The following is a 24,942-nucleotide window of genomic DNA, read 5'->3' as shown; positions in this document are numbered from 1 at the left end:
TATATTTGATGACACTGCATTGTACACATTAAATGGTTAATTTTATGTTATGGGACTTTCACCTCAAAAAAGAAAAAAAAAAAACGCCCAGGCACATGGAAGCCAGCCCATGTGTTTTCTAAGAGCACACGGAACAGGACACCAGGTGTGTGAGCAAGTCTGTGGTGAGGGCCACAATTCTTGGGGTTCCCTCCTCTCCAGGCAGGGATGGACTGGAGGAACATCAATAGAAGGGAAGAATACTCAGGTTTCCACTGGGTCCTTGGGTCCAGGGTCCAGGGCTCTGCGCTTTCACACCCTGTAGGTTAGTCCCTGTGGCCCCTTTGGCCGGACAGCAAGGGAGAGAGCTCGTCTCTAGAGCAGCACACAAGAGGGTCAGATGGCATGACAAAGACACAGCCAGTGATGGCTCCTGCAAGTTATTTTACTTTGAATATATAGGAAAAGAAATCCACAAATGGGAAGCTAGGTTCTATGGTTATGTCTTTTAAACAATGCTTTGTATTTACAAATTTATTTTTCCTGATTAAAAGCACCAGCTGAAGTTACAGGCTGCTAAAACCATTACATATCACAAACCCACTGAAACACATTATGCCAAACATACTTATTAAAACCCCTTAATGAAACAGAGAGAGAATGCAACCAACAAATTTACCCACCATGCCAGGCAGCCCTTCTCCGGTTTCCTTGCCTGTGATCCTAATGAGTGGGACAGGGAGCCCTTGCCCCAGGGAGAGGATCCTCGCCTCACCCACGGGTCACTGAAGGGACCCAGTCAGGAGGAGACAGCTGTCTGGCTGCAAGGGAACCCAGCACCTCCTGGACCAGCCCCTGAGTCCTGCAGGCCCTGAGAGCCACCACTGACAGGAGGCAGCAGGAGGAACATATGAGGGTCTGACCAGCTATCAGTAATTTACCTGCCAGCAGGAATCTTTCTGCTACTCCCTCATGCCCTGTATACGTAAGAGTGTGGAGGTTTTATTTATCTGTTTTTCCTGAATACTTAGCTATATGACACTGTGTGTAACATCTCCCTGGGCGCTTGCTTGCTGCCTGTCTTGAATTGTTATGATTGCGTGAGAAATTGTGAGGCACTAAATTTAGACTCACAGGAAGGTACTTATCGAAAACTTTATGTAATTGGAAGATGCTATGGTGAAGGGGAGGGTCAAAGCTCACACACGCACGCACTCATGTACACAGTTTGGCTTCCATAAAGCTAGAGTAGAATATTAAATATCGAGTACTGAAATTTTTCACTGTAAACTTAAGAACTTACCCTTAACTTTATATACACAGAGACAACAGGGTGATCACTAAAAGCACTTTAACTTCAGGACAGACATTAAGTTTTGAGGTTCTTATTTCAACTGCTCTACATACAAAATGCCCTAGAAGCAAAGAAAGATTTAAATAAATAGGCAGAGACAAACATGATGTACAGCGTGATGGAAGTAATGTGGGTCTAGAGAGGTCGGACAGTGTAGGGCCCAGGCCGGCAGGTGCAGCTTGAGGCGAGATGGGGACTCTGTCCCACATGTAGAGGGGAAGGCCTGGGGGGCACCCTCGATGGGGGAGGAAGACAGGACAGGGACAGCTTATGGCCAGGAGTCACACCCTCCTCTACAGGCCTCATGGGCCCAGGGGGTATTAGCCGAGGGGGCAGCCCAGAGCAGCATGAGACAGGGCCAGCCTTCCTTGGGTGACCTAGGATAACACAGAGATGGTGGGTCCTCTTAAGACAAACCCTGGCTGGCCCATCCCTCTGACCAACGGTTCACCTGCACACCTGTCACTGACCCCGAAGTGGGCAGCAAAGCACTGACACTAGCCTGGAGAGGGCAGTGGCCTAGCACAGGGAGGTCTGCTGACAGCCCTGCTTTTGGCTAAGGCACACCCAGGCCTCAGGGCCTGAGCAGCTGACCTGAACGATCCCAATGTTCAGAAGCAGCCTTCACAGTGCCAAGGGTAATGAGATGCAAACCAACAAGCCACTCTTACTTGTAAGACCACTCATCACCCCAGGCACTCTCAGGTGCCAGAAGCTGGAAGGGCTGGCTACCTAGACTGCCCCCAATGCCACCATCACCGCTGGGGCATCTCCCCAACAAGCCAAGAGGAGTACAGAACTGAGCATGGCTGTCTGGGCCTGGCAGAGCCTCCTGGGGTCCAGCTCAGGAATACGTTTCAAGACTATCCTAAGACCCAAGGCAGGTAGGTCTCCTCTGTCTCCTCCTCTCTGCTCCTGTGGGTAGGGCAGGGGGCGAGGGGAGCTGCTGCCTGCAGGCCTGCTGAGCATCATCCACAAACATCCTCTGCTGAGGAGGCCACAGGGCTGCCAGGAAGCAAGTCCTTCATTCCAACACCCTGAGTTGGGCTGATGAGAGTCCTTTCCCCTTTCCTCTGCTTCCTCTTGTATCAATGCTGACCAGGGAAGGCGGCTGGTGCAAACACAAGAGTCTCTGCTCCTGGCTCCAACTCTGTGAATCACCACACATGCGTGCACATACACGCACACCTGTGTCTAAAAGCATGGCCACTCACATGGCCAGATGGTGAATCCAGTCAAGGTGCAGGTGTTTGGAAGCGGAGTTCCTAGATCCTCCAAGGTCCTGACCAGAGCCCCCACTGTCAGAAGAGCAGATGCTGGAGAGAAAGGCAAGCTAGGGAAAGTGTTGTGGCGGGTTGTGCATTTTTGTCCCTGAAGTGTGCCATCACTTCTTCCCTCCAATTTTGGGCCAGAAACTGGCATCTTGTCTCTGGTTTCCGGAAGATGCTGTGAACAGAGTAAACACTCCAGCCCAGCATGGAGGCCCACGTAATGGAAGTCAGGTGGTGACACGTTGGCAATAGTGCCCACTCCAGCACGCAGGATCAGGACCTGGCTGGTGGCCAGCAGCCCACTTCCCACCCAGACATGCTCCCTCCAAGGTGTGACTCAGACATGGAAGCAGGACTGACAGTTCAAGACCACTTTAAAGGATGACTCTGAAAAATCGGCTCCAACATCCCACCTGTGAAGCTCAACACCAGGGGCCTGGTGCACAGCAGGAACAGCTGGTCGGCCCTTCCTGGGAGGGCAGGAAATCAGCCCCGCACACTCCCCAGGGACTTGGAAGCTCTGGAGACAGTCAGGAAGGAAGCTGGGAATATCCACACCAGCACGCATCCAAGGAAAGCTCAAGAGCTGTCTGGGTGGAAGTTGGGGACACATCAGGCCCCAAGGAGGCCCTGAGAAGCTGGGCAGTCCCTTCCAGGGGCCTCACAGGAGGCTGGCCAGGCTGGTGTTGGGTCCATTCTGAGCTTGGAACTGCACAGGGGGCGGGCCATCTGTCCACTGTGGGGGGAGAGGACACACAGGTGAAGTCCTTCCTGGGGAGTAGAGGTGTGCTAGGCCGTCTGTACCTGGAACGCTGCCCTCCTCAGCCAGGGCCCTCTTCCTCCAGACCCAAGTCAGATGGGCCCCTGGGAAGCACCCTGCATCACCTGCTTGGGTGATTGGCACTGTCTCCCCCACGTGAGGGGGCTCCTGAGGCCAGGCCGTTAGGGATTATTGGAGAAATGCAGGGGCATGGCAGCGAAGTGTATACTTTTCTCCTTAGGGAGTGTGCCCCTGGGGGGCTGCAGGCCAGGTGAGCCAGCCCTGAGGAGCCAACCAGCACCCCCGTTTTGTCTTCCCACCCCATGCCTGTACCGTGATGAGGTTGTGCTCAGGGAGGCTGCAGGCCTCAATGTGGTCCTGGAGCAGCTGCTGTGAGAAGTTCTGGTGCATCTGGGCAGCTTCATGGGCATCCATGGCATTCCCGCAGGCCTTGTTCAGGTCTGAAGGTGGGACACATATACAGGGTGGGCCCAGTTTGCCCTGCCACTGCCCCTACATCCTTCCCTCAGATGCAGGCAGAGGCCTAAGGTCACGCCCCCAGCTCCACCATTGGGCCTGTGCACCTGGCATGTCACCTGCCCTGAGGCCTGTCTGGGGTCAGCAAAGCCGAGCTGCCAGGAGCCCTCACACATGCCCTCATGAGTGTCTGAATCAGGTGTCTTTGGAGGTGGGTGAGCAGTGAGGCCCACAGGGGCAGATACAAGGCCTGGACAGTGAGTGGAAGCTCGTGGGGCTCCCTGGGGATGCTGGCCTTCCCAGGGAGTTCCTGGTCAACCCTTGGGCACGTAGGAGCTCGCTGGAAGCAGAGTACCCAACACCTACTTCTGAGGCAGGACTGGACAGGACCCAAAAGCCCAGTGCAGATGGGAGCAGCCCCACCCCCTTCCTCCTTCCCAGAGCCCTGGGTGAATCTCTGGACCTCAGTTTCACAATCTGCAAATCCAGGAGCAGCAGCAACAACACTGACGTCTGCTGAGCACCTGCCCAGCACCCAGAGCATCCCAGCCGGTCCTGCCTGACAGCGACAAATGCTGTCACCCACCATTCAGCGGGAATGAAACCAAGGCTGAGCAACAAGACTCACAGCCCAAGTCTTTACCCAGATGCCAAGAACCAGTCTTCTGGGTCCCAGAGAAACTGAACCAGATCCCGCGTCGAGTTGATGCCATGAATGAGCCCAGTGCCCACTGCCCTCAAAGAGGGCCTCCTGACAAGCCTGAGAATGTGTTAGAACTGTGGCTATGGGCTATAGAGGCCCAGTGTGAGCAGAGGCTGAGCAGGGCTTACCAAGCATCTTCTAGCCTTGGGCTCTACCCAGTAGCCCTAATCTCTGGGAAGGGCCGGCTGCTGCACTCACCTCTCAGCAGGGCTGATGACCATAGCTGCACTGACATGTCTGGGATCTTGCTGGCCAGCTGCATGGCGGGCACCACCATGTTGTTACTCTCCTGTTGACCAAGAACAGCCAAGGAGTCAGGTGTGTGGCTGGGGCTGGTGGCAGGGCCAGCCCTGGCCCCACCTGCCATACCCAGCCCAGGCTGTGCCCTCCTCCTGCTGCTTGGCAAACTCCTACTCCTACTTCAGAGCCCAGCTCAAGGCCTTCTCTGAAGTACTCCTCAACCACCTTGGGGAAAAATAAACTGTCCCTACTCCTTAGCTATGCATGTGCCTTCTCACTGGGGTACAGCCAGGGGCAACTCTATGTGCTTTTGTCTTTCTAACCAGAGAAAAAGCCACTGGCAGCAGTCAGCTCTGGACCTAGGTCAGGAACCCATTAGAAATGAAGATTCAGGGGTCCCAGAGCCTGGGAGGAGGCAGCAGTCTGCCCTGGTGGGAGCGATGAGGGCTGAATGAACAGAAGAGGGAGAAAGAGAGGTTTCTCTTCTACATACGAGCCCACTCTTGTGGGAGGCTGCTTCAGACACGCAGGGTCGTGAGGCACCAGGATGTGACAACCCTCCAATTCTGACTCCCTGTGACTGCACAGCATCGCCACCCCGCCCCCACCCCCAATGCCCAGAATGAGCTGATTAAGAGGTGTTGGAGCCATAAACACCTATCCCTGACCACAGTGACCCACAGCACTATTCCAACCCTGCTCAGCCCAGGGATCACAAGCCCCACTGGCCTGAATGTTGGGTTCAGGGTGGCACTGGGAGAACTCCCTACACAGTGGCCCCTGGCAGCCCAGGGGACACCTGTCATTCAGCCAAGAGACTTACAAATCCTCAAAACCGACTCCTGAGGCCCAGCTTTAACACAGCCACGGTTGTGCAGGGTGTGCCTCCTCAGAGACACAAAAGCCCAGTGACTTCACACCGCCCGTGGCTGGCACCTTGAAGATGAGCTCCAAGTGGGTCTCAAAGCTTTCCAAAATTGAACCAAGCCCTTCCAAGACCTCAGAATGCAAAGCAGAACAGGAAAAACTACTCCCCTCCTCTAGGCCTGGGGCTGGGCCTCTGTCTGGAAGCTGCTCGGAGGGAGAGTCCCCCTTGGCTCCTAGGCAGGCTTCCTCATGCCCACCTGGGGCCGCCCCTACAGAATTAGATTTTGAAGATCCGTGTGATCCTGAGAAGCATCCTGCCGGAGGCCACTCACAAAGTGCCTGTGGACACTCCAGCCTGGTAGGCCCAGGGTAGGGTCAGCTGTCTCCCCCACAGACCCAGAACTACTTGAGGCTAGGCCTGGGTCTGAGGGCTCTTGGGGGCCCTACATGGGCCCCATACACACAGCGAGCAGCAGAGCTCCACAAATAAGCTCTGTAAGATGCCCTGAGATCACCCAAAACATGAACCAGAGCTGCAGCTGAAGAACTGCTTTGCCCACTCAGCCCCCATTCAAGTTGGCTTCTGGAGACGTTTAGACAAACGAGAGCCAGCAAGGTCTGATTCTATGCCTAAGCCTGCCGTTTGGGGCTGTGTGACCTTAATCTCTCCAAATAGAAAACAGCCACCACACTGAGACCCGAGGTGGGCAGCCCGCACTCAGAGGGTCCTCAAGCTGAGCCCTTGGTCCCCATCCAGCCCCTAGACACACACATCACGCTCAGAGGTTGAGGAGTGGGTGACAGTGTTCTAGAAGGAACAGAGCTACACTCAGAAAGGGGAACCTGAGGTTGTCCTCCTCTGGGGGTGGTGACATCCCCAGCACTCAGGCCACGGCCACCAGGACCTGAGCTGTAGGGCCTGCTGGCCTTGGCAAACATATGTCTTGTCATACGGCCATGGGGAGAGGGATGTGCCAGGCTCCTTAGTAATGTTCATTCTTAGGGAGCCCTGGGGTTTGATCAGATGAAACTTTATGGGCCAAGACATGTGCCCTGTGTTATCCATCTTGTGAAAACAGCTCAAGTGAGGTTGGCTAAACTACAGAGCAGATGCTGCTTCAGAATTCTCACTGCCATTAAAAACAGCTCCGACACAGAGGTGCAGAGAAAGACGAGATAAAATTATAAAACAGCCTGACAAACAAAACCTATGTGTGGGCAGGGGCGAGTGGTGGAAAGAGCCAGAAGACAGAGGACTTGTGATGATTTTCTCCTTTGCTTCTCAGACTTTCCATGACGAACACACCATATTTTATAACACAGACAAACATTTCCTTAAAAAAATTAAAAGGCCTTGTGGGGGCTGGCCCCGTGGCCGAGCGGTTAAGTTCGCGCGCTCCGCTGCAGGTGGCCCAGTGTTTCCTTGGTTCAAATCCTGGGCGCGGACATGGCACTGCTCATCAAACCACGCTGAGGCAGCGTCCCACATACCACAACTAGAAGAACCCACAATGAAGAATATACAACTATGTACCGGAGGGCTTTGGGGAGAAAAAGGAAAAAATAAAATCTTAAAAAGAAAAAAAAAAATTAAAGGCCTTGTGAGATGGATGGGCAGGAGTAGGGGACAATGCATACCCTGGATGGGGAGACTCAGAGTCAGCTGATCCCACTGGGGACAAGCCTGAGGGTGCTCTGGGTGTGGGTGAAAACATGGGGTGCCCTGAGGGCACTGTGTGTGCTGGAAAGAAATGGACCCAAGAGATTCTGGCTGAGAGGACACATCTCTCCACTCCCATGTGTTAACACACAGGAAGAGGAACCTGCCCTCAGCCCCACCAAGCACTAGGGCTTTGCCTGACCATTGTCAGCGGCTGGCATTGGGACCGTCTGCGCCACAGACCCACCCTCTAAGGACCCAAAGCTCCCCTGACACCCCCAAAGGTGCCCCTGCCCTCACTGAGCCTCTTGGAGCAGTGGGGGAGGGAGGGGTAACTGAGACAAGATCATCAAGCGGCCCAGGATGCAAAGTGGTACTCAGTGATGCTCCCCCAAGCACCATGTTGCTCCCCTGCTCCTTGGCCTGGCCCCAGATACTCACCCTGTGGTTCCCCAACACATAGAAGATGTGGCCCAGGAGGACGAGGGAGCAGGCGGTGAGCCGGTTCAGGTCCTCTGCATTGGACATCTTCAGAGTTTCTCGCAGGAATCGCCTATGCGAGGGGAATAGACACTGAAGCCCTGTCGGGATTCCTTTGGGGAGAAAGAGGCAGCAGTGCCCTCACAGCCCCAAGCAGAGCCCGCCTGGTGGGGTGACAGAGGACCTGGACACATGCTGTTGGGGGAAGAGAACCACCCAGAGGGCCAGCCTGGGAGGCCTCAGGCATGGGGCAGCCCACCTTCACCCAGTACTCACTTGGCCTCGTTGTAGCGTCCCTGGAAGAAGGAGAAGAGCCCACGCACATAGAAAGCTGCCGCTCGGAGGCAGTGAGAGCTGAGGGAAAAGCAGAACGTCACAGCTTGGGGGGGTTTTTGTGAAAGCAGCAGATTTATAAAAGAGGAGTGTAGAGGGTGAGGTGTCAGGGTACACAGTGCAGTCTGGGGCCCATGGGTGCTCACACCACCCCAAAGAGCAGAGAAAGCATAAGACTCTTCTGGGGCCACCTACCTGACAGGGAAGCTGTGGTCTGGATTGATCCTTTCCAACAAACTGTACAGCTGTGGAGGAAACATCAGTTAGGATCATTTTGCATTTCTAAACGTGAGAGGAATATGCTACAAAATTAACTAGGGCTGCCTGCAACTTCCTGATCCGATCTGACGGTGAGGGCCCATACCCTGAATCCCACGACTGTGAGCAACCTGCTGGGATAAGGGGCAGGACCTGCAGCATGACTGACACTTTATGTCCCCTCTGGATGTGTGTGGAGGGTGCGTTGCAGGATGAGAGCTGAAGCAGGCTGAGGCTGTTCCCAGTGCCCTCACAGCCCCTCCAGGAAACAGACACGGGGGTGAGGAGACACAGGGAAGCTGAGCTCCTCTGTGACCCACCAAAGCCACAGCTGGCCCTCAGATGACCTTGCCCACTGCACTTCCTGATAGCCGGAGCAGCTGGGCTGGGCTTTCTGCTCCCTGTAGCCCAAAGCATTCTAACTAATCCAGAATCTAGGAGGTTAACTAAGCTTTTTGTAGAAAAGAAGTGACGGTGGCCTGAACTAAAATGAATGCTGGCAGGGTGGAGAGAACTGGTCAAATCTGAGATGTTCCTGAGGCAGGATCCCAGGGCTCAGGGGGAATCCCAGGGCTGAGGGGGAGGTTACAAGGGGAACCTGGTGTGAGCATGCTTGTCCTGCAAGGGCGAGCCCTGGACGCCCCCCCACGCCCCCCAGGAAGCTGGGGCATCAGAACAACCTAGGGGCCTAGTGCAGATGACTGCCTGAGCTGCTGCTCCTCAGAACTGAACCATGAGGCTTTGCTGATATTCTAGAACAGACAGCTCAGGGTAGAGAAAATTGTTTTTCTTCTGTGGGATTCAAAAAAGCTTGGCTTGTTTTTAGCAGAGAGAAGTGCTATTTGGCTACGGGAAGGTTTCTATCCCAAACTTGGCCTTCCCCCAGCCACACCTGCGCTCGGACAGTGTGGGACTCCACTCCATTGGACAGCGGATACCCTGGAGTTGCTGAGATTTGCTGGTGCCCAGGGCAACACCCTCCACCCACCCCTGAATAAGAGTTGAAAGAAAGGATACCAAATATGAAGCATGTCACCTACTACCTCTTGGTGTCTATTTCCTTCCCGTATATACACACTCGCCAGGTTGGTCACAATGAAGGCCCATAGCTCCTGGTGATTGGTGAGCTGGAACAGGAGACACAGGGCATTAGGGGGCTGGGCAGAGTACAGACTCATCACATTGGGGGTGCCTGGTGGCATCAGAGCCACCCAAATGCTCCACAGTGGCTACTCTGGATTCTCCTTATTCTTTTCACTTCAGACACATCCCCCTCGCCTCCTACACCAAGGACAACAGCGCTATCAGTTCTTATCATTACAAAACCGTCATCCACCTTATAGGAAATTCAGGAAAGAAAGAAAAGGAAAACCACCTGCCCTGATCCTGCTCTCAGAACACTCTGCAGTTTGGCCTATTTTCTGCTGTCTCTCAGGACTCAGACCTGAGCAGCCCCTCCCTCCACATCACAGTCAGTGACCGGGAACTTCAGTGCGTGTTGACACAGCAGAGGAATGCACTGGTCATGGGGGACACCCTGCCCAGGTGGATGAAGCTGTTGGAGACAAGATGCTGCCAACAGCCAGTGGTGGATGGACCACTGTCCCAGCTCTTTTGGGGGAACAAGAATAGCCAAGAGTAGGAATGATATGAGTGGCCCAAGCCACTACCTAGACTCTGGTTCCTCGCAGGCTGAGCAAGCGCAATTGTGCAAGAGGCCGAGGATGCCCGGAGAACAGAGACCCTGCCCGCATGACCCCAGCAAGTGTCAAAGAGGTCCAGAGAATCATTATTTTTTTTTCTTAAAGATTGGCACCTGAGTTAACAACTGTTGCCAATCGTCTTTTTTTTTCTGCTTTTTCTCCCCAAATCCCCCCAGTATGTAGTTGTATACTTTAGTTGCGGGTCCTTCTAGTTGTGGCATGTGGGACGCTGCCTTAGCATGCCTGATGAGCAGCGCCATATCTGTGCCCAGGATCCGAACTGGCGAAACCCTGGGCCGCCGAAGCGCAGCGTGCGAACTTAACCACTCAGCCATGGGGCCAGCCTGAGGGTCTTCTGACCTGAGTAAAGATGCTAAGATGTCTGTCATTGGGACCACAGGAAGAGGACATGTTTGGGGTCAGGGGGGTTTGGATCCGTGTCCCAGCTGCACCACTTTCCTCCTGGCCTGGTGGGTAAAGACTCCCTGGAGCACACATCATCCATCACGGATTGTGACATTGAACTAAAGCAGCAGCAGCCACTTGTGTAAAGTGAGATAGGGACGGAGGAACCGAGAGACCTTCATGGGGCTATAGGTAATGTGGGGCAGGTGTGGGGCGTGTCCTGGCACCAGTGTGGCAGGCAGCAGTGGACGTGACACGAGCCAATGCCAGCCTGGCAGGCTGTTGAGAGGGCTGGGAATCATGAGTGAAAGTGGCTAACATGTGGTGCCATCCCCTTGGCCTGGACACCCTGTGTTCTGCCTTGTGGTTGCCGTCTGGGTTAGACGGGGAAGCCCCACCTGAGGCTGGCCTGGAGCACCTTGCCACAACTATCCCTTGTCACACTGTGCTGCCAGCATTGGCCTTGTCCCCACCCAAGCAGCAAAAGACCTGCCACAGAGAGCCCTGGATAAACGGCACGTCATTGTCACAACCAGCATCAGGCTAAACACTATGGAGTTGCCTGCTGACCATGGTTTTGTGCAGCTGTCGTCTTCATCACACCTGACTCCTTACTGAGAAGCACCACCCACCCAGGGGAGTGAGGGCCGTCACCTTACCCGCAGGGCTGTGGTGAACTGGGCTTCTGCGTTGTCCATGCAGTTGACTGAGACACAGTACAGGCCCTGGAAGAAGAAGGTACTGAGGGCCTGGAGTCATATGCAACTCACCCTGGGCCACATGGCTGCACCCAGACGAACCTGACAAGTGACTCTATTGAGCCAGCTACATCTGAGCTTTATCCTGACTATAAGGGAGAAAGATGGCATGCTTAATTATTCCTGCCTCCCGGGAGCTAGGTCAACTTAGACTTGATGAGATAGATCCTTGTCAGAATGAAGCCCACTGGGAACATTCTGGATCCTGCCTGGGGTGGTGGTCATGGGGTTACTAAGTGGCCTGGGGCCAGAGGCAGGCGGCCCCTGTACACTCACCAGCAGTGTGTGTAGCTGCGCTGCATGGTTGGAGAAGAGCCGGGGCGACTGTTGGCACAGCTGGCAGACCTGGGAGATCTGCGGGGAGAGAGCATGTCTGACGTCACATGGCCCGTAACCTGGGACCCGGTGTTCCAACAGCATTGGGGAGAGACCCCAAAGCTGGCGAGTGTGCCCATGTTCCACCCACACCAACAATGGGCACAAAGTCCCAGCAGACATGCCCATGAGGGAAAAGTGCAGCCCTGACCTCCTTGTGGTTGGTGACCTTTGTCTGTTACCTGCCTTCTACTCCCTTTCTAACATGTGTCTCAGCCAAATAGCACCTTCACCCAACTTAATGCCCCCGTGCCGTCTCAGGAAGGTGGGCATCAGGGGTTACAGATCGTGGGACAGGAAGAGTGCTAGGATTGCTGTCATGGGACCCCAAATCCCCAGACCTCATGTTCCTTGGGCAAAAGAACTTTCAGGAAAAAACCTACTGATGTTTGTATCAGATTCTCTGATCAGTCGTTCCTGTGCAGGGTCAAGAACTGCCAGTTACAGTGAAATGACATGGACAAATGTCCTGCCAACATGCACTGGGCAAACTTACATCTACCCACGTGACCACCTCTGAGACCCAGCAAACTCCAACCCCGCTCCTTGGCCTTACCTCCTGCAGGGCAGTGGCCTTGTGTCCTGTGACGAGCCTGCACATGATGATGTGCTCGAGTAGGATCACTTGGAAGGAGGACAGGATGGGGCTGCAGTCGAGCACTGGGGGCGACAGGCAGGGGTGAGCACATGGGGCGCAGCTGGAGGAGATGGCACAGGAGACGCTGAGCCCTGGCCTCATCTCCCATCTCCTACCACACTGGCCCCTCGGCTACCTGGGTCCGAGCTCAACTGCTCTGCTGGGCGCTGGCCCAGCAGCTGATCGATCACCTTGCTTGGTGCCCAATGCACTCTCAATCAAGGGGGTTCATCTCCCTGTCCAGGTGGGGAGATGGGCTCACAGCCAGGTTTTGGTGACCAGAGTGTTCTAAGAAATCCCTGGAGGGATCTGTCTTCCATTCTTGCCCCACCTCGACCCAGCAAGTACTCAAGAACACCCAATCACGCCAGGTTCTAGAAATGGTGAAGTTGCCCAAGAGTGAGACCATGTGACAGGCCTCAGGCAGCAATGTGGGCCTCCAAGTGGCTGTTCTCCCATTGGAATCAGACAGCACAGCCCTTTCCCAACTTGGCCACAGGGAAAGAATCACAGTGCCCGCAGGCTTTGGTTTTCTGGCTCTGACAGCTCTTCCCCCAGCAGTGCTGAAGGGGGCACAGGCAGTGAACAAGCAGGTTAACAGGGACACTGAGCCAGCCAAGGATATGTGGAGCTCTGGGTTCCTGCTAGTCAAAGGTCTCTGGTACCACAGGACAGATTAGTTGAGCGCCCAGGAAGACCCAAGGCCTCCAGGGGATCTACTGTTGGTCAGTGAGAGCTGAGTTCTGATCCCAGCCTCACCCTGAGCACGATTCACGTTACAACACTGATGACAGACGGCAAAAGCAGCCACCACCCATTTCAGCTGAGCACTGCTGAGCCAGAGGGGCCCTGCTAACTGTCACAGCCATCTTATGCAGTTGGGGGGGCGGAGGGGGACAGGATAGAGATGGCACAAGACCCCCAGCCAGGCATCAAGGGTCAAGCTCAAGCCTGGCCTGGTCTGCCCTGACCCCAAGTTGCCCCATCTGCCAAGTGGAGTAACAAGACCCACCGAGCAGGGACTAATGGCAACTGCTCAGGGCTGTGGTATTTCAGGGTCCTTCAAACCCAGCACAGGAGGCAGTTGTCAGGCCACCAGCAGTGGGTGCTGTAGGCAAGCAACCCTTGGAGCCTGACTTACTCTTGAGCTTCTCTAGCTGCATCAGGGCTTTGTCCGTGTACTTCTGTGCCTTCTCCAGGTAGCCAGCCTGCATGGAGTGCATCACGGTCACCTGGCGATAAGACCAGATGGTGGCGGTCACTGGGGCCCTTTCCTTGGCCACCTGGCCTCCCGCCTTGGCCCCCCTTGTCTACTCACCAGGTAGACAAGCACGCACATGTGCTCCTTGGGCAGCCAATGGAAGAGATCGGCAGGGTTGCTGGGCAGGATCTCATCGTCGTGCAGTGTGGAGATGGTCTGGATGCACTGCTGCAGCTGCTTCAGGCATGGCTTCACGCTTTTCACCTGCAGTGGGTGGGTGGCACCACATACCTCAGCGTCCACCCACTCCCATCTGGTGCCAGGCCCCCACGGTGGTGGCTCAATAGGCCCTGCCTGCCCAGTGACCCCTGGGCCCCTTCCTCCTGGGGGCTCCCACCACACTCACCACCTGCAAGAAGCCCACCCTCAAATGGATCAGCTGGCTATCAGGGTGAAGGGAAGGGCCAGGTGGGTCATCTGTGGGACTCAGACTCAGCCACCGCCCAGTGGGCCTGACATGAAGGCCTAGGAGAGGCCTGACCCTGCATGAGCCACGTTTCCTCTTTCCTGCAGTGACCCTGAGGGGGCAGGACAGCACCAGGAAGCTGGCAGTCAACCTCAGGGTGGGAGGCTGCCTCCCAGGCCTGGGAGGTCTGCAGGTGCCATGGTTCATATAGACTGGCCTCTCCATAGCATGGAGCCCCATCCCTAGGCCCCACAGGCCATCTCCGTGCTATAAGCACCCCATGAGAGTCTGCACTGTGATCCTACATGCTGAGCATGGCACTCAGTCCAATAGGGAAAGGTGAGTGTGGGTGGGGGAACCGAGAAAGCCCCTTACAAATGAGAGGCCCACTCAGCGCTTTCTGGGGCCTTCTCTGCCACCAGGCTCCACCTGGCCTTCCAGCACCCCAGAGAGACCCTGCCTATGGTCAGGCACTGGGACAGAGTGGGGTAAGGTGGATGGGCAGCCCCACTCAAAGGCCAAAATGTTCACCCTCAAACAGGTACAGCCGCTCCCAATTACACAAGGGTTATGGAGTCGAGTCTCAGACACGGCCAATCCCATCAGTCCCTACTTGCACCCCACAAAGCTGTCATCAGCTCGGGGGTGGTGGAGAGATAATGCTTGAGCACCTGACATGTGCCAGACACCCTACCAGAATCCTCACAGCTTATTCTCACGAATTCCCCAACTGTTCTTAGAGGTCTTCCACTGTTCATGCACTTATGAATGTGTGAGGCCACTATTCCCGCCATGAGGGCAGGAACAGGACAGACCCACTCTTGGAGCACCCTCTGAACGCAGCAGCATAGTACTCATACACCATGGGGTGTATAGAGGGAACTGAGCCCCAAATGACAGATTCACTTTGTGGTGAGGGTCAGGAGACAACTACACAGCTGTCGTCTCAGCCCAAGGGCTGCCCACAGCCCGCCCACTCCCCAGCAGCCGTCCTGTGGGAGGTGCTACATACCTGCCCAGCATCCAGGTAGTGGGTTACCTGGAGAACCAGGAAGAAGACGCGCAGAGACTCCTTCTGGATGGGGTTCCCCTGCCAGTTCTCAACTATCTGTCCACAGAGGGTCAGCAGCGGGTGGACTTCCTGCAACTTGCGCTCCATCAGCAGCAGCTAGGGAAGGAGAAGCGCAGGTGCTAGGAGTCCCTCCCAGTGCACAGGGCTGCCCACCTGCCAAGGAATCTCTGGCACCACACAAGAAGGGAACAAAGCTGGGCTGGAACCCAGGTCCACCCAGCTCCAACCCAGGTTGCTCCTTCTTCAGCACAAATCTCACAACCTAGAATCTGAGTTTCACCTTGGAACCCAGCCAGGGCACCAGAGCCTTGTCCTATAGGCTGCCTGACGTGCGTGAGGGTCTGGGTGTCCGAGGTGCCACACCATGGCAAGCGGGAGTGGTCTTTCCACACCCTGAGGGGGCCTGGCCTCCTGTCCGCTACACTGGCCCCATTCCACCCAGCCTCAACTTACCATCCCTTTGCTGAGGAGGAACAGTGCCCTGGAAAACAGAGAAGAGAAGTCAGTCTGTGAGGCCCAGGAGCCTCCTGGGATGACCGTGCGGCCCAAATGTTCACAAGGAACTAATGTGCCACCTCAGGAGTCTGTTACGCAGATAACAGCAGCCCTCAGAGGCCCCCAGGGAGGTTTGTTTTATTTACAAGACTGCTCTACTTTGTCCTATTTATCTTTCTTTACTTTTTTTTTTTTGCCTAATTTAGAAAGTCACGTGGTTCAAAAGACGAAGGCATAAATGGGTGCTCAGAAAGCATGAAGGGGCAGGGTATAGGACAGCCTGTCTGCCATGACTGTACTCTCACTGACACAGCAGATCATGGCTTTTAGTTGGTGAACAGCACAGGCTGGGCGCAAGTGTCCACCAACCAGACACAGCAGATGGTGGGTTCTAGTTGGTGGACAGCAGAGGGTGGGGGCAAGTGGGCAGGCTGGGGCACCTGAACCCAAATCTGCACGTCACCGAGGCTTCTCCACAACTCCACTTCCTCGCCTGGGACTGCCTGAGCCCTCTCGGGCTCTCCTGAGGGCTAAGGGGTTGAACTAGGGAAGCCTCAGCACTGGCTATCTCCACCTTCAGCACGTGGCAAGGCCAGGAGATTCCTATTGTCTTTCTTAAATCTTTCTGCACTTTCTAAATGAGCACGTACTGCTGTCACCATCAAGAAAAATAATAAAATAAGCACATTAAGAAGTTCAGATAACAGGCAAAATAAGAGGTGAGGGAGCTGAGGAGGTGGTCACTGCCTTGACAAATGGCTCTGGGGCTGTGCTTGTGCAGAGCCCAAAGGCCTCCAGTTTGCTCAGCACCTAAGTCTTTGTCCCACCAGTCTTGGCAAAGTCCTCATGTGCTGTGGCCATCAAGTGGGTGCATTCTCCCCATTTTACAAGTGAGGAAACCGAGGTCACCGTCACACGGGCGAGATAAGTCTATGCTCTAGGCCACCGTGCCATCCTCTATTGTTACCTCATGGCGTGGAAACTCTAGGATCTACTTGTCCATTGTTTGACTGTTCAAATCTTAGGCCCAGAACTTCACATGAAGGTTCCCATGTTGCCACACAGAAGCACTCACTTGGAGGCCCTATGTCCATTGTCAGAGGTTCTGGGCCAGGTGACCTGAAAATGCCCTGCCCTGGTGGAGCCCATCCAGGCCACCCACCCACGGTGGCATGGAGGCCTGTCTGGGGACACTAATGAATGAAAATGTGCAGCGATCAGCCATTCCTGTGCCTGCAACGGGTGAGTGTCACCATGGACCCCGTGACGGCTGCAGCATGAGAGGGACAGGAAGGGCTAGACTGTGTGACAGCCTCAATCCCAGGGCAGGGTGGCTCAGGGACCAGGACAGCCTGCGGGGAGCTGCGTGGGCCCCAAGGGTGCTTGCAAATCTACAGCTCAGAGAACGGAGTTGGGGACTGTTTTGTCTCAACAATTCCATGGGACAAGTTCAGCCCTCATGTGACAGAACTTTCCAGAATCCCAATGCACACAACAGAATAAGAGCACCCCTGCCTGGAGTCTGTTTACTGTAGAAGATTCTTCTTTTGGGGGAAAAAAAGAGACAGACCGGAGGCCTGCATAGAGGGTGAAGTGCCAGCGCCTTTGACTCCTGACCCCTAACCCTAGGGCACCAGTCTCTGTATGGTCTAAGCAGTTTTGTGCATAATATGAATCTACGCCCCTCCTTTTACACAAATGTCCACTTACTCTGTGCATCCAAAAGATCCTAGGCGTCCCCTGAGCAGGGATACTGGGGTTGCCTACGGCACTGCCAAGCACAAAGCCCACATTCTCAGTGAGCACTGCTCTCGCATCTGTGCCACAAAGGAGAATGGCCCAGCAAACCACGTAAGTACTTTCTATTTCAAGAGATACTAGAAATGTACAAGGGCCAATGGTGCTGAGAACACTGGCTGCTCCTCGCCCTCACAGTAGACTCTCTAACTTCTGACTTTATGAATTGATGGGGCAAGAGGGATCTCGGTGCTGCTTTAATTTGCATGTCTCTTATTGTGCACAAGGATGACCAGGGTTTCATGCTGAAGTGTGAAATTCTATTTGTCGTCCAGGATCAAGATGGCCAAGCTTTTTGTAAGTAAGAGGGAGAAGAGTGTGGGGAGAAGGTGCCTACCGCGTGTACTCGGATCCTACTACCCGGGCATACTCGGCCCCCACGCCCAGGAGGTCGCAGGCTGACACCAGGTCCTTCTCAAGTGTGTGCAGTTGCTGAAAAGGAGAGAGAGAAATGACCCTCACTTCCAAACTGCTTGTATTACAGCACCCGACCATAGCGCTTTGCTGGCAAGTTCAACTCAGTGTCAGTTTTGAGCCAAACTAACCAAAGAATCTCATCAACATTAATTGCTTTGGGTAGAGAACTCCACTTTGCCTGCAGTGTACATCATCTAAGCTCAATGGCATATAGAGCCAGCAGGTAACACTCATGGGCACAGACTCCCAGGGCTGCTAGCATGTGTCTGTGTGCTTTGTGGGCTGCCTTTGGGGGCTGGGCACCAGGAGGGGTGGCCAGAGGGGCCCCAAATGGGAAGGGACTCCCTCAGGGACAGGTGTCTATAGGAGTTTCAAACATAGAAGACTTAACAGGCTGAAAGGAAGGAACAGCTACGAAGGCTTGGTCAAGAACTTGGGCTCCTGTGTGCACACACAGCCCACCAACTCTGTGACCTGAGGCAGGTGACTCACCGCCTGGCCTGTTTCTATCCTGGCCTGCCAACAAGCACAAGTGTGCATGGGAGGATTAAAGGAGGCAGTGCTCGTATGGGGCAGCAGTGGGATTGGGGGGGGGGGGGGAAGGGCCTCAGGAGCTCTGGCTGGGTGAACTCTTCCCAGCAGGGGAATCCTCTGAGGGGGTCCCCCACAGGACAGGGGGCACTTCCAGCTCAGGCCTCACACACTACATGCACAGGCAGGTGAGGTGGCTGTGTCATGGAAGGTGAGTGAGAGGCAGCCTGGAAGGCAGGCTAGGTTGAGGAAAGGAGAGGCTGGAGGTCGGCTAGTGAGGGGGAGGTATGGGCAGAGCCTAGGATGGAAGAAGGGCCCCTCACGGTAGAGCCTACCCATTGCCCTAGGCCTGCTGGCCCTGCCACTGCAACCAAGGTGGCCCAGCCTAGAGAGCCCCCCAGCCTGAGCATATTGGAGCACAGAGACTGGAACACTACCTATCTGAGGGAGCTGAAGGGAGACTGGCAGAGACCATGTGGAACCTAGGGCAAGGCCTCAGCAGCCCCCACTCTGAGGGCCCTGAGAGAAAAGGCTTGACTTGGGCATTTCTTGCCCAATAGGCAGTCCCTTGGAATCTCAGCACAGCTCTGAGAAAGCACAGTGGGCTGCTGGCAAGAAATGCTCCCTGAATTCAAATGAATACAGGCCAAAGGGAGCACCAGGAAGGAGAGGGACATGAAGACAAGGCCCTGTGTCAGCCACCGGGGAGATGGGCACTCCTACCAATCACCCTGGAGGCTGCTGAGAGTGAGGCCCATGCTGGGGGGACTGCTGAAGACAGAGGCTGGAGGGGGTTTGTGAGCAGCTTAAAGAAACATCTCCATGCACTTGGTGCAGCAGCCTGAGGAGGGCCTGTGTGTCCCGGAGTCTGCCTTTATTTGTACTCAGGGTAGGTGTGCCGCAAGGTCATGGCCCCATTAGACACTCACAAGTCTCAGTCAGGCCCACAATACTTACAGCGAGCTGGAAGAGCAGGCGGCAGTGCCAGTACGGGGTCTGCTGTGAGATCTGGATAGCTTTCCGCAGCAGCGGCTTTGCTGCATCGACGGAATTCTGAAAGGAAACAGTTGAGTCTGGGGAGGAAAAAACAAGCCAGCAAACAAGCTGGATTCCTTACGCAGCAGCTGTGGTGCCAGAAGGCCACTCCTGTTCAGGCTCATCAAAGATTTGTGGGTTGCCAATTTACTTTATTAAAAGAGAAAAAGATATTTTATTGGACTCACTGTCTGGAAAGTTTCTGCATTGCTCTTAAAATAACACCTCATTCAACTAAACTGCAAGCAGCTTTAGTTCAAAATCCTGAACAGTCAAATTGGATGACAAGTGCCACCTTTCCTGTTCTGCAACCAGAAAGAGGGGTCAGGGGTGTGAAACATACACTGTCTCCTGCCCAGGGAGCCTCACACATAGCTGCCCAAAGTGGGGAAAGGTGATTTTCAGCTACATCTGAGATCAGGAACCAGATTAAGAAGGTAAACTACAGGGACTTGTTTAGGAATTAATCACCTTCAGCCTAGGAATAAGGCTGTTTTCCAACAGTCTTCAGAAAGTTTTAGAAGAAGATTCTGCCAGCCCTCGATAGCAAGTGATCACCCAGAGACACCCCATGCCACAGTGCAGGAAGTAGGAAAGTAATGGGAAGTGTTAAAAGCCAGAAGGGAGTCCACTCCTGACAGCACCAATTTGTCACTGTGCCTTCGCTGCAGGGAGAGGGACTTTGCTTTCAAAAATCTTCACATGTTCTTACCTCTTGACAGTATAATTCAGACAAAAGACTTGCTGCTTCAAATTTGACATCTTCAAACTGGGGGATCTAGTGACATGCAGTTAAGGAAATACAGATGCTGCAAAAAGGCCAGTTTAAAAGGCCACTACTGGGGTTCTTACACAGCAGAGGCTGCTGGGACAGGCGCATCCTCTCCTGCTCTGAGACTCCAAGTTCACGTATTCTCCAGCAACCCCTGAGCCTGCTGCCAGCAGGTGCAGAGTTGGACGCTGGGGCACAATGAGGAGCACGGCACCCAAGGAGAGGCCACTGGGCCAAAGGGGCAGCCACAGCCGAGCAGGGATTCTCCAGGTGGTCTGTAGAGCAAAGCCTCAATCCGTGGGGAGTGTCATGGGGGGACTGAAGTTTATAACATGTTCTTTCTTTCAAATGGAGCATTCTTTAAAGGGAACAGAAGCAACAAGAAAAGGATACTTGCTGAGATATCAACCACTGAAAGGAAAAAAAAAAGGATTAATTCTCAGTCAAATGCTTGGTGCCTGCTTATTGGTATCACTTTGGAGTTTACACACGTTGTGCTGTCACCAGAGGCTGCAGGTGTTCAGTCAAGCGAGAAGGTGGCCTGCTCCGCCTGAGAGGGTGGGCTCGCTCTCCCTGCAACCCAGCAACCAGAGTGCATCTGGGGGAGAGGGAATCAGAACATGCTCCCCAACTGACGTGGTCTTCCTGTCCCTGGGTGCTGGAGCCAGAGCAGGAGTGAGAATCCGAGCCCCTCCCACTAGGCGGCAATGCTTCAGAAGGAGGAGTGCAGAGGGGCCCCCAAGTGCCACTCACTGCAGTATGCCAACAGTCAGCAAATCATGTCACAGGAATTAATAACAGAAGAGTGGGTCTAGGGGTATCAGCCCTTACTGGAGAAATGATATTTAAAAGATGCTTGAAAATGAGCAAAGATAGCCTCAGAGAGGAGGGAGGAGTGCTTCAGGAAGGATCAGTGTGGGTAGAGCCTGGCCAGGGGGCGGGGATGATTCTGAGACCCAAGCTCGCTGTCCCTCTCAAGCACATGCTGGGACACACTCGACATACTCCACTTGAGGACGACTGTACCTTGGAGTTCAACATCCCAACAGGAAAGTGATCAGAAGTCAGAAAGATAAAAGGTAAAGAGATACACATCTAAGTACAGACGTGCAGACTCTCTTGATTCTGCAATGGATGTGCAAATGAGTGAAATGGAATAGTCTACTTCAAAGACAGTGTGAAAATAAGACAAGACTGAAAATTCACACAGGAATAGGTGTACAGCAAGAGGAAAGATAATAAGGTGAAAATGAAATAAAAAAGAACACAATCTGACAGAATCTGCAGAAACAGCTTCACGAGTTCTCTCGCCAAAAGATTTCAGAGTAAAGCAACACCCCTTATAATTATGAACTATTTATTCAAGGAGTCCCAGAGCAGCCAAGAATTCTGAGATGTCCATATCACTGCCAAAACCACGAACAAGGAAGGAAGGCTCTAAGGGAGAATGTCCTGTCCTGCACTGTGATAGCTACAGGATCTGCTGAGGAGACCCAGGGAGTGAGGCAGCCAGCAGGGATTCCGAAGGCCTGCAGAGGCAGGTACCACTGAGAGACTAACGGCTGTGACCTCAATAAAGCTGCTGAGGACAGAGAGAAACACCCTCCATGCCTCTGATGGGAGCACTTAACAGATGATTCTTTCAAAGTTGGTAGAACTGATTAAGCAGATGGGTAAGGATTTTATACATTCCTTCTAGAAAGCTTACAAATGCAGCTGAGGAGGTAGTTAGAAACCGACATAAGCAAATAGGAGGATAAATAATCTAACCATACATATATGTGTGTATATATATATATATATATATATATATATAAAAAAAGTGATTACCAAGGAGGTTAGGGTCTCCCTGAGAGAAAGCAAAAGACGATGAAAAGAACAGGGGAGCGGAATATAGTACTGAGTTCAGAGGCCAATTAAAAGTTTTTCCTATAGCACTTATAAGTTAGAGAAAATGAGATCAGGAAAGAACAGCAGGGGGAACGATCAAGGAAAAAGTAGTGAAAAAAAAAAGAAAAAAAAAACCTGTCATTTTTCTTTACAAAAAAAATTTTTTTTTGTTACTCTGGGTTGGCTCCCTGAAAAGAAGCTGGAACTTCTGTGGCCATTTATTTGCTCTTTAGGACTAGAAATTAGCAAACCACTTCTAAAAGGAGAACATGTTATGCTTCTTTATCAAGTGAGCCTGGGAAAGGAAAGGATAAAAGTTGATAGCTGGCTGACTTGGGAAAAACGCACAACTAATAAAGAACGAAGCTTAAAGAAAGCACGCTTGCGTTGCAACCCAACAGGAGATCACAAACAACTGCAGAAGAAAAACAGCACAGAAAACGACATTTCAGTTGAAATCTAGACAAATTCCCAGCTGGGCATGCAACGGACAGAAAGAAAGGGATTTCCAGGTGGTATGTCAGTGTGAGCCATGGAGGGGACCTTGTGGCTCTGTGGAAGACCCCACAAGATTCAGGGTTCTGTAAAATCGAGGGAAGGCACTTTGCAAGGATAAGGGGTTAAATTATGGCTCCAAAAGCCAAGCAGTTACAGGGAAGCAATCTGAGGCATGGGTGCTTCCACTCTACAGCGCTGAGTGGGCAAAATGTGATAACGACACAGCAACTGTGAACCACTGCTAGCAACTGGCTGAATTCCGCCCCCATCTACCCTCGCCCTCGCGGGAAGGGAGGTGGCAGGATTTGTTGTTAATCAAGAGAAGGGAGAGCTTCAGAACAGAGTCATTCACTGAAGGCACTGGGCCACCAGGCCAGGCCAGTCACAGCCTCCAGCTCCCCCACACCCAAGGAAGCCTGGCAGTTCATTTGATCTCAGCCTTATCATGGCCCAGGAGAGACCCTGACACCAACCAGTAACAGACAGCTTGGGCACTCCTTGGGATCAACCTGACACGGTGAGCAGCTCTCCAGGCTCCCTCCTCCATCCCATTTAGGCCTCTACTCACAGGTCACTCCCACAGACTCCCTCGCTACCTTTGCCAAAAATAGCTCTCCGTCAACTCCATCCGTTCTCCCTGGTCCATATTTTTCATGGTTCTTCTATCACAGCCTAACCTTTTACTATATATTCATTGCTTGTCTCCCTCACTAAAACAAGCTTACGTGGGTTGGGACTGTCTTAGTCATCGCTGATCCCTAGCACCTAGAATCTGGCTTGGCACCTGGTGTGAGCTGATTAAATATCTACTGAATGAGTGAAAGACAAAAACCTTCACAAAAACAATAGTGACTTATTGTCTTGGCATGGAACCTGATGATCCTGAGCCTAGGTTTGAGCCCAGTTTTGTTAATAACCTGTGTGGCTTTGGGCAAATCCCTTCACCTCTCTGGACCCATAGTGCCTCACTCCTGAAACAAGAAAGTTGATGAAGCAAGGACTAAAGTCTCCTTGACAAAACAAAGATCTGATATTCTCTGGAAGGCAACCCATCACTAGCCTTGCGGGTTCAGATTTATCTCAGATCAATAAACTTTAAAAATCTCAGTTGATTCTATTGAAGAAGTCTCTCCTTTAAACAGAATAAAGCTAGATAAATGGCAAACGCTGGTGTGGTCTGACAGGAGCGCAGCGTTGCTGTGAGAAGAAACTCCACAGCCAAAAAGACATCCCACAACTCAAGACTGGGGGATGGGGCCTGCCTCCTGAATGGGATGGACTGGTGGATGGTGGGAGGAACAGAAGTCGCTGCGGATACAGAGAAAGCAGAAGCTGTGAGATTCCCCACCTCCCCAACTCCTACTGAGCAACTGGTCCTGGAATCCAGAGCCCCCTCAGTTCCACCTCCTTACAGGACTTCAAATGACCAACTCTAGGCCTTTGCCTCCCACCTATGACTCCCTGCATCACTGACGGGGGTACAAGACCCTCCAAACCCTTATCACACTTCCTGGTCCAGGTTGGAAACGCCTTCCCAGGTTTCCTGAGAGACCAGGCTTCAGATTCCCAAGGGATGCCTCCCCTATGCCCAATCACTTCAGGAGGGAGCGTTCAGGCTGATGCTCCTGAAACTGAGCCCAGAGCCCCGAGGAGGTGGAAGCTGCAGGGCCCACTGGCCGAACTGGGGAGTCCCCATAGGCGCGAACAGGCATCCTTCTGTTGATATCCTCCTGAAAACCTGAAGAATTTGGGCCTGTTGCTCCTGAAACGAGGCAACTCTCGGAGCATCTGAGCGGGGTCCTGGGGCCCTGCCTGTCACCAAAGACATTAAATAAGATGTGAGGCGAGGCGCTCAGGTCCCCTGAGAGGCAGGCGGCTTTGGGTCCCGCTGCCCCCGCGGAGATCGCGCCCCAAGTCCCCGAGGACCGGCCCGGGCGCCCCCACCCGCTGGGGTCGCGGCCCGTCAACCCCGGCGGCTCCGCGAGGAGCCCGCGTCGCCTCCTTCCTCGCGGCCCGGCCCGCGCTCACCGCCTTCTCCAGATGGCTGCGCGCCTGCTCGCTGTTCTTAGTGTGGTGGTAGAGTACCGAGCCGAGCTGCAGATGCGTTCGGGCCTCGATGCGCTGCGGCGGCTTGAAGGGGAACACGGCCTGCAGGCAGTGCACGCACAGGCGGATCTTGGGCGGGCTGGAAGTGCGGAAGTGCTCGGCGAAGCCCAGAAGAGCCAGATACCACGACTCGGCCGCCTCAGCCTGCGCTGCCTGGGCCGCCGCCGCCTGAGCAGCCGCCGCCGCCGCCTGCGCCGCCATTTTGGCCTCCACAACAACAAGCCGCCGCCACAAGGAGGCGGAAGCAGGCGAGCAGGGCGGGGCCGGGCGCTACCCGCGTCTCTCGCGAGAGCTGCCGCGCAGAGCATCCCGGAACATGTAGTTTGTATTTGGAGGGGCTGTGCTCCGGAAAGGTATGAGAAAAGGCAACGCCCTCTGGTCTGCGGGACTGATATCCAACAT

At 53.8% G+C, this 24,942-nt stretch overlaps 1 protein-coding gene across 3 annotated transcripts; it reads right to left on the bottom strand.

Annotated features, from left to right (window-relative positions):
* Positions 1 to 1,120: 1,120 nt before the first annotated feature.
* On the bottom strand, positions 1,121 to 24,834 carry MAU2 (MAU2 sister chromatid cohesion factor). Of its 3 annotated transcripts, none has more exons than XR_001396658.3 (19): positions 24,463 to 24,822; positions 20,440 to 20,457; positions 19,987 to 20,052; positions 19,197 to 19,292; positions 17,629 to 17,723; positions 15,453 to 15,480; positions 14,940 to 15,095; positions 13,579 to 13,725; positions 13,402 to 13,492; positions 12,180 to 12,283; positions 11,525 to 11,602; positions 11,150 to 11,215; positions 9,419 to 9,509; positions 8,320 to 8,369; positions 8,068 to 8,145; positions 7,753 to 7,864; positions 4,743 to 4,833; positions 3,698 to 3,825; positions 1,121 to 3,340 (listed from the first exon to the last, which is right to left on the bottom strand). XR_001396658.3 is itself a non-coding variant. In XM_014832219.3 (19 exons), exons 1-19 carry the CDS (start codon positions 24,739 to 24,741, stop codon positions 3,266 to 3,268), a joined length of 1,845 nt encoding a protein of 614 aa, XP_014687705.1. In that variant the 5' UTR covers positions 24,742 to 24,834; the 3' UTR covers positions 1,121 to 3,265. The 3 variants fall into 3 exon arrangements, 2 of the variants coding, with proteins under 2 accessions (XP_014687705.1, XP_014687708.1); XM_014832219.3 differs by having other exon boundaries at positions 9,423 to 9,509; positions 24,463 to 24,834; XM_014832222.3 differs by having other exon boundaries at positions 9,426 to 9,509.
* Between the last annotated feature and the right edge of the window lie 108 nt (positions 24,835 to 24,942).

The sequence above is a fragment of the Equus asinus genome, chromosome 10 (assembly GCF_041296235.1).
Source record: "Equus asinus isolate D_3611 breed Donkey chromosome 10, EquAss-T2T_v2, whole genome shotgun sequence".
Taxonomy (NCBI): Eukaryota; Metazoa; Chordata; class Mammalia; order Perissodactyla; family Equidae; genus Equus; species Equus asinus.
This window is presented reverse-complemented; position numbering and strand designations above follow the sequence as displayed.

What these genes read in the sequence shown, in the direction of transcription:
- MAU2 (XM_014832219.3), bottom strand. Translation starts at nt 24,741, where the DNA reads ATGGCGGCGCAGGCGGCGGCGGCGGCTGCTCAGGCGGCGGCGGCCCAG. An exon ending in CGCAGCTACACACACTGCTG is followed by an intron (nt 11,216 to 11,524) that starts GTGAGTGTACAG and finishes TTCTTCTTCCAG; the next exon opens with GGCCTGTACTGTGTCTCAGT. An exon ending in AGTTCACCACAGCCCTGCGG is followed by an intron (nt 9,510 to 11,149) that starts GTAAGGTGACGG and finishes CTCCTGTTCCAG; the next exon opens with CTCACCAATCACCAGGAGCT.